Below are 8,781 nucleotides of genomic sequence, written 5' to 3' on the forward strand. Positions count from 1 at the left end.
GGTATATTCTACTTTCTAAAAGCAGCAATGTGAAATTTTAGCTTTTAAACTGCATCAGCTCTTAGGAGTAATTCCATGTGTGAGCAGCAGTTCCTTTTTGCAAAAGGAAAATAAAAAACCACAAATACTCCCCCAAGTCATCTGGTTTTAGCCCACTGAGACCAGCCTGGCTTCAAAGATTAGCCGCCCTCTTTGGAAACCACTGCTGACGGAAAGGTTGGCGTTGCTCGAGCTTTTTGGTAGAAGCTTGGAGACCTGTGGCTGATAAGAAGCAGGCAGAAAAAACTGCGTTTAGCTGTGGCTTCAACCTCCTTCGTCTGCTCATTGCCTTGGGGCGGTGTGTGAGGGCAGAGATCGGCTTCTTTGGTTATAAGAGCAGGTGTCACCTCGTTTGGAGACTGTCATAAATGCAACTCTTTCTGGGAAACTGTAGGCCCAGAGGTGTTTCCCCGGCAGCTCGGTGACAGCAGTAATGTCCTTTCTTTTCCTCTGGAGTGAAAAAATGCCACTCGCAAAACAGGTCAGCAGCTGAGCTTTTCCCATCTCTCTGTGTTTGTGTCATTCCTGAAGCTGAGGCAGCAGAGGGAGTGCGGCAGGTCTGTGTACGGTGTGGTTTTAATTTTTAAAAATTACATTCTTTTTAGCTGCAGCCTAAGAATGGTTCCATACTAATTTATTAACACTTTCCCCCACTCAAAAAAATGCTGAATCTCACTCTCAGCTTCTCCAGATGAGAATCCAGAGACTCAAATCCTGGTTTTTCTGGCTGTATTGCTCCTCAGCACCGTCGGGTATGTCAGTTCGATCTGTAACTCCCCTCTCCCCCTTTTCCCATCCAGGCGGGCTGCATGTACGTCCACGGAGGGGTGGTCAACATCCACGAAAACAAACGGACTGGCTCTCTGTTTAAAATGTGGCTGGTGGTACCCAGCCTGCTGGAACTGTCGTGGGAGAAGCTCCTGGAATATTTCCCTCATCTAGCAACTCTCTCCAGATCTCAGCTTTTGCACCTTGGACTGACGCAGGGACTCGTTGAGCGACTAAAATGAGAACATCTCCTGCTTCTGTCCAAAACACACTACGTTCAAGAAGCCCCCCGCTCCCACCCCCTATTTATGGATACCATGGATGATCTCGCAAAGAACGTGGAGGAAACCTGCTCAACGCCTTACTCAGCAAATACATCGATGCCTTTCTAGAAGTTTTTACTTTTAAGTTGTTTGAAAATCCACTTTTTATTTATGGAGCTCTTTAAATGACACCATTAATCAAAAATACTCTCTGGGACTAATCCATAACATCCAGCCATCAAACTGGCATCGGCACACGCTTGCAACTTAACTTGGGGAGGGTGGGGAGCTTAGCGAATGTCTGAGCCCACGCTTACACGTGGTGCATTCGACTTTTAGTATTTTCATAAGCTGTGTCTAACGGAGGACATTCAATGCAGAACAACAGCCACCCTGTTCTTTTGTTTTGGATAACGTGCATCCCCCTAACGCCCCGCTGAGCTATCCCTCTATAAAAACAAAAAAACAACATGAGAATTCCTTCTGCTTTGCATGTGTTTCATAGGCATGTTCCCAGCTTTTTTTGAGCTTCAGAAGACGACTGGAACGTCGCGTGAGGCAGCGAGCGAAGCTTTGCCTGTGCAGCTTTTTCTGGTGCAGCGTTGCAGTGATTTGAAACACCCCCCGGTCTGTGTTCCTCACCTTTTCATATTGAAAGGTTTGCTGGGAAGACTGGTTTTAAAGTTGCCACTGAATGGACTACGGCGTAGTTTACTCGGGGTGGTAAAGGGAGAGAGGAAAAAGTTTTCCTTGAATTTTTTTTTTTGACACTGTCTGCTCACTGCTAACTGCAAAAACTCACCCCATAGGTTTCAGAGCTGTCTTTTAACCGGTGCTCGGGTGCGAGTAGGTTTCAGGGTCCTTGGCTGCTCACAGATCGTTCATCCCAGGAAAAGCAGCATCAAAAAAAGGGGAGAGGGAACATCTCTCCCTCTTTCTGGGAGCAGTGGTCACCTCCGCCCAGGCAGGAGAGGAAGGGAGGGCTGGCTCTGGGCTTGCTGTGCTCCAGCTACTGGGAAGTTCGCTCTAGAGTGTGTGCAGGTGGCTGCTGAACTCTAAGGAGCAGGTTTGTACAGAATCCTTTTCATTTAAAGACCATTTTTAAGTGCCTTTTTGTTCTTTTTCAATCAGCTTTACCTAGTACCTTCCCCTTCCATCCTAAAAGGCAGAGGGTAGAGCCTGGGGTTTTAGTTTCTTTTTTAAGAGATTGCATTTCTGTTTAAATAAACCATGTCATTGTCTTCATGTTCTTGGGGAGAGATTTTCCCCCGTTTCTGTGCCCTCCATTGCTTTTTTTTTTTCAAGGCCCAGAAAAATAAAGGATGGGCATTGCAGCTGAAGCATTCTCTGGTGCTTTGGACCCCAGAGAGTGGTGGCAGTGGGGTGTAAACCTGGTGTATCTGTCCCCTCTGTTGTACCTTTGCAGGAGGTGCAGCTCACAGGGCAAAGCTGGGAGCCCATTGCTCCCAGTTCAGGGGCTGACCCCAGACCTTACTGGGGATTGGGGAAGGGTGACCTGCTTTCTGCTCCGGGCTTCTCCTCTTCTCCAGGACCATGGTGGGCCAACGGGTCTTTTCTCCAGCTCCCTCTTCTAGCCTGAACTCCGTGGCTCTTACCTCATCCTGCAGAGGCTGAATCTTTGCCTTCTGGCCTCCAGTTCTGCTGGGAGCTTTGTACTGGACCAGACTGGTCATACACATGCTGGTTCTTCCCTTCCTGACTTTAAAGAGCATCTCTCAATGTTAAAACCATCTGAGCCTGGATCTCCAGTCAAGCAGATTCCTAAGGCTCTTGTGTCTTCCTCCCTCTGGCAGCGTTATGGGGGCAACAGGAGTATCCTACCAGTATGAAACCCAGGAAGAAGGTGGGGGGTCTCTCTCTGTACTGGCACCTGTAACACGGACCCTGAGTCCTAGCTTCAACTCTTGACCTGGGACACATTCAGCCACCCAGGCAGGACGATGTGGTCCTTGACATCCCTGTGACACACCAGGGCACTGCTGGGTCACCCAACCACGGGTGCCCAAGCCTCTTCCACCACCTGCACCACGGAAGGACCACTGGGTCCTCCACCACTGCCCTGGAGCTGGTTTCACTCCTCCGACAGCCCTGCTGCGTCCCCAGCATGCAGGATTTACGGCCAAGAGCAGGAATAAAGGACCAGGGACTTGCTTTTGCTGGTAAAAGCAGCATTGTCCAGTGCTGGGACTCCAGTCCTCCCAGTACCTGGGGCAGCTGCTGCATGATGGGTGCAAGATCTTGGAGGCTGCTCTTCCTAAAAACTTGCTTTCAGCCCTGCAAAGCTCCCAGCTCCCTTTTGAGTCCACTGCACGTTGAGTTTGTGAATAAAAGCTTCTCGCTGGCTCACGGGGGCAGAGGCTTCGCGTGAAGGATCTATGGGTCCGGGCTGTTCTTGCTCCAACTCCTGCTTGTCTTCACCTCCAGCCCAGGTGATGCCCAAGTACTGGTTCCTCCTTTTTCAGGGCAAGTTAATTCCCTCCGTGCAATTCCATACATGAAAGGAAAAGAGCAAAGTGTTACAGCAGGGTTGCCCAGAGAAGCTGTGGATGCCCCATCCCTGGAGGGGAGGAGGTTTTGGGCAACCTGGGCTGGTGGGAGGTGTCCCTGCCCATGGCGGGGGGTGGAACCCGATGATCTTGAAGGTCCCTTCCAACCCAAACCGTTCTAGGATTCAGGGATACTCCTGGGCTTGGCCCTTCCCCAGGGACCCGCAGTGATGGCCCTGCCACGCTTTCCCAAACACGAAGGTTGGATGTGGCTCCAGGAGAAGTCCCAAGCATTCCTCACCCCCAGGTAGATGTTTTCTGTTGAGCTTCAGGTGAGATGGAGGAGAACCTGCTGGGTGCCATCATCTCCTGCCCTCCCATCCTCCTCCTCTTCCATCTCTTACCGTCCTGTGACCGTCCAGCCCAGCTGCTGCCGTCAGCCACCTCTGGGTTGGAATCTTCTCAAGTGTCCATATTAATGACAGCAGGATGGTCCGTCCTGCTGCTGTGCTGGGGGAAAAAAAAAAATAAAGCAGCATCATTAATTGCTAACGAGCAGCTGCCCTCCCTTGGGAAGGAGGAGGACCCCAGGCCAGCCTTACTCCAGGCAGCTTCAAGTCTAGTCCTGGTTCTCCGTTGGCTGCAGGATCTTCCAGAGTCCAAAATTCATGACACGGGCGGTGACCAGCGCTCCCCTCCCTGGTTTTTATGCCGAGACGTGTCCCTCGGGGAGAGGTGGCACAGGAGCTGCGTTGTCCCTGTGTATGGATCTGGTGGTGGTTTGCTTTGGGGTTGTTTGGTGGTGTTTTGGATTTGGGGGTTTTTTTGTTTGTTTTGATGGGTTTTTCTTGGTTGGTTGGTTGGTTTTGGGGGTTTTTTTTGAGGTTTTTTTACAGCTCTGATAATAAATCAGTCCAATCCACCCCCTTTGTCCTCTCACCTCACCTGCTGGTGGTTCCCTTTGGAGGAAGATGAACCATTTCTCAGCATGTCCCACCTTGTAGACCATGAAAGGCAGCAGGAACATCCCTTGATCCTTCTTAGGAGCCTGTTAAAAACCTCAGAGCAAGGATTACCCGGCCCAGTCAATGACTAAGCTGGAAACAAGAGCTGGAGCTTGGGGAGGGTCACGGAGAGCGCTGGAGCCCACAGCCACCCCACCACTAGCGCTGTCCCCATGGCACGGTGGTGGATGTTCCCTACCACCTGCTCTGGGGCTGTGACAGAGAACATTGAGCGCTGTCCTGCTCCACTTCCAGGGATGGTGGCTCCAACCAAGCCATCGTTGGCGTCCAGCACCCACCAGTTGAGAGGCAGCCGTGGTGGGCACCAAGCGCCCATCAGCCCCAGACCATCACTAACCTGGGTGGTGGGCACGGAGGGGCCTGGAGAGGTGACCGAAGGCTCATTGAAGGAGAAACAAGCTTGGTTCTGATTTGTACAAAACTGCTTTAATGACAAAACCAGCTGAAAAATACTTTTTTTGGGTGCGTTTCTAGTACCGTCAAGAAGCCCCGTGGGATCACCCACTGCCTGGAAGGGCGAGAGGCTCTTCTCAGGCACCTTCTCCCAGTGCGACACGTCCCACGGGAGGGGTCTGGCCTTGAGAGCACACAGAAACCCCCTTCCAGACCCTCCACTAAGGACAATTTTCCTTCCAACCACTCAAGCATGGGCTGGAAATAGCTCCACGAAGTGCTCAGGCGTTGAGGTTCCTTCTTGGTTCAGGAGTGCTTCCGTTGCCATCACCCTTCCCATCACTGAAGCCCCGTTGGCATCCCCACTGGGAGAGCCAGGCAGCAGCAGGAGCTTCAGCAAACGATGCTTCCAGACCAGAGCCAGCCCGGCCGAGTCCCTGAGACACCAGATCACGCCTTGATGGGCGCTGGACCCAACGAGAAGGTTGGAGAAAGCAGAATCCAAACCTCAGCAACCACTGGGTGATGGGGCGAAAAAGTACACAGCCAGGAGGATGAAGTAGACCATCACCAGCACCGTGCCTAGGGCAGAGAGAGCAGGTTGGAGGGGTTTACTCCCTGGAGTAAGGAGGGAGGTTGCTTCCAAGACCTTCTGGTGTGGTCTAGACTAACCCACTGTAGAGGACTTTCATGGTCTTCTCCAAAATCTCATTCTAAAGGGGTTTAAAACTCTTTAAGGCTGAAAAATGAGTGATCCCCCTTGGAGCTGCTGTGAGGTGGCATCTCCAGCACCTCCAAGATGGTCAACCAAGACCCCAGAATTCCTCAAGCCACCACATGGTAAGAGCTGTGTCGAGCTGGTGGCCCCAGGGCTGTCTCCAGGAGCCCCCCCACCCTATCAGCACAGGGAAGGTGGGTACCCCAAGGCCCAGGGACGAGCGGTCACCTTGGAAGTAGTCGCATTTGCCATCCATGAAGATGTAGTTCATGAGGACCACGCTGAACATGCTGGCGTAGACGTGGAGGTCGCTGAAGACAAGTGTGAAGTTGGTCGGCTGTGAGGCAGAGAAAATTGGGGATTTATGGCCAACCAGGACAGCCCCACCCTGTCTGTCGTTGGGGACTTCATGTCACCCCTTAAACCTCCTCTGCCACCTGTCCCCAGGGCTGGGGACAGCATCAGCCAAGGTAGGAGGCATCTGACCCCGCTTTCCCCTGCACTGAGCAGAGGAGAGGAGACACTGGGGGCGGTGGCTGTGCCATTGTCACATCTCACGGACTGCCATGTGTCCCCAACCCCGCTGTGGGACGTCACCCAGGGGCTGTCCTGGGGCTACTCACGTAGAAGATGGTGAAGAGCACCAGGATGGGGATCTGGAGCATGCAGACCTGGACAGCGATGCAGTTCCCAATCTCGATGCTGGGGAGGACAGAGGAATTCAGAGCTGCCAAGCACCGTGTCTCCAGCAGCCCTTGGGTTGTCCAGCTCAGGGTGAGAAAAAACCACCTCGAGGAACCAACCCATGCAGCCCAACCTGGTTCTGGCCCCATTTTTTGGGTGACTTTAAGTCCTCTTGAGGGCAAGTTGGGAGGGATCTGACCCACCAGTGGCATGAAGCTGGGCAGCCAAGGCACAGCTGTGGGACTGGGAGGGGCCACAGGGACCGTGCTGGAGGAGGACACCCCAAAACCCATCCTTCAGGCCATCCCACCTCAAGCTCAGGTTGTTCTGCAGGGCGAACTGGATGCCATTGACGATCTCCGGCAGCTCAGGCACCATTGCCAACACAGTGACACCGATGAAGTACTGCAGGGAAGAGGTAACATAGAATGACAGGATGGTTTGGGTTGGAAGGGACCTCAAAGATCATCCAGTTCCAACCCTCAAAGCCTCATCCAACCTGGCCTTGGACACCTCCAGCACACATGGATGGCCTGATCCTGACCACATCCAAGCTGGGAGCAACCAAGCTCCTCCATCTCAGCGTCTTTCCCCAACTTTTGAGGCTCAACCACACAGCCAGGGCAGGTTCCCATCCCTGGAGGACACATCTTGGTCCCCAGGGTCACCATCCCCATGCTCACCTGGGAGACGGTGGAGTTGGTGAGGATGGGGCTGATGTGCTCCGTGGCCAGGTCGGCACAGGCCGACATGCAGAGGGTGGAGAGCAGGAGGATGACCAGGGCCCGCCAGCGAGACCAGTGGACCACAGCGCTGTGGTGGTGACCAGGCACTGGGAGAAGAGCAGAGACACGGTGGGACATCCCGGGGTGGGGAGCAGAGTTGATCCCACAGCTGGGACATGCCAGGGTTTGGGGGACGCTCACTGTGACAGTCGCTGATGTGGATGTCGTAGATGTGCGAGTGAGTTTTCAGGGTGAAGAAGAGCCCGATGAGGTAAGCGGCGGGGAGCAGGAGGGACACTGTGTACACCAGGGGTCTGGGGGACATGGGTGACAGGTTCAGTGCCACCAGGGTCCAGCCATGGAGACCCCGAGAGGGTCCCCTGTGCTGGCTGGGGATGGAAGAGATGAGGGTGGAGGGTCAGAGCCCTTCAGGGAGGCAAAGAGGGGACCTGGTAAGTGCCACCCCACTGTGGGGACAACCCTGTCACCCTAGGGTGACAACCCCACAGCAGCAGACACTCACTGGACGTGACTGTAGTAGAGGGTGCCGTTGTTCTCCATCTGCAGGGAGAGAATTCCCGTCAACGGGGACAAAGGGGACAAGGGACAGCCCTGCTGCCACCACCTTGGTGGGCTCAGAGCGTCCCCAACCCCAAAACCCAACCACTGGGGGTCCATGTCCCCACTCACCAGGTCAAAGTGACAGTTGTGACAGAGGTAGTGGCCCAGCGGGTTCTGGGTGACATTGTGACACTCGCCACAGACCAGCTTCCCGTACACCTTGGAGAAGAGCGTTGGGGCAAAGACGCCTGCGGGGATGAAGGGACACGGGGTGGGCACCCACGCTGCGGGATACCCCCCAGGCTTGGGGACACCTCTGTCCCCATCTCACCTCCCACAGAGAGGAAGAGCAGCGCCGAGCTGACCCCCGCCGAGCGGCTGTTGAACCGTTGCTCCTGGTGCCGGATGCCCCCGATGACCATGCACAGACCCTTGGCGATGGAGAAAACCCCCGAAAAAAAATAAATGCCCCCCCGAAAAAAAAAAAGAAATCCCCCATCAGTGGCTTTGCTGGGAGCATCCTGGATGTCTACAGAGACCAAGCGCTCTCGTGCCACCCCATCTCACCGGGACGAAGAGGACGCATCCCACCAGGGTCCCCGTCAAGGCCGACTTGACGATCTCGGCATAGCAGCGGTTGCCCTCGCGCGAGCCCTTGATGAGCGCCGTGATGTAGAAGGTGAGCTCCGTGATGGACCCGAACGTGGCGTTCACCACCGCTCCCACCGCAAAATTGCTCTGGGCTGAGATGCTGGAGGAGGAGGAAGGCATCAGCCATGGTGGCACGTGGCCCCCCCTTGTCACCAAGCGTCCCATCACCACCCACCTGGCGATGGCCATCCCGATGTAGTAGGACAGAGGCATGATGGAGAGCAAAGCCAATGTGAACTTGACGGAGGAACTGGTCAAGCGGTTGTGGCTGTCCACGTAACCCAGCACCAGTGTCACCAGCACCAGCGGCAGCAGGTCTGGGGTGGTCGGTTAAGGACATGACCAAGTTGGGGTGAGATTTGGGGTCATCCCCCTCCCCGTCCCCTCTCCACCCCATGAAAGGATACTGACGGCGAAGACGTTGATGCCGTCCACGGCGTATTTGTA

General features: G+C 54.3%; 2 protein-coding genes across 2 annotated transcripts in view; one reads left to right on the top strand and one right to left on the bottom strand.

Annotated features, from left to right (window-relative positions):
• KLHDC10 (kelch domain containing 10) overlaps positions 1–1,112 on the top strand; it is a gene marked incomplete at its 5' end in the record, with an annotated part of 8,275 nt that extends 7,163 nt beyond the window's left edge. The window contains one exon of the mRNA XM_010072591.1: positions 840–1,112. Coding sequence (XP_010070893.1) covers positions 840–1,049 — 210 coding nt within the window. The remainder of the gene's footprint in view (positions 1–839) is intronic.
• A 4,391-nt stretch (positions 1,113–5,503) lies between these two features.
• Positions 5,504–8,778, bottom strand: LOC104461120 (putative cation exchanger C521.04c; the record flags this gene model as incomplete). The annotated part of the gene is made up of 12 exons (XM_010072592.1): positions 5,504–5,577; positions 5,942–6,050; positions 6,337–6,415; positions 6,708–6,802; positions 7,081–7,229; positions 7,324–7,436; positions 7,646–7,683; positions 7,813–7,931; positions 8,015–8,114; positions 8,251–8,434; positions 8,510–8,651; positions 8,742–8,778. Coding segments are annotated over 12 exons (1,239 nt in total), but the record flags the coding sequence as incomplete, so codon positions are not given.
• Positions 8,779–8,781: the final 3 nt, after the last annotated feature.

The sequence above is a fragment of the Pterocles gutturalis genome, unplaced genomic scaffold (assembly GCF_000699245.1).
Source record: "Pterocles gutturalis isolate BGI_N339 unplaced genomic scaffold, ASM69924v1 scaffold17947, whole genome shotgun sequence".
NCBI lineage: Eukaryota > Metazoa > Chordata > Aves > Pterocliformes > Pteroclidae > Pterocles > Pterocles gutturalis.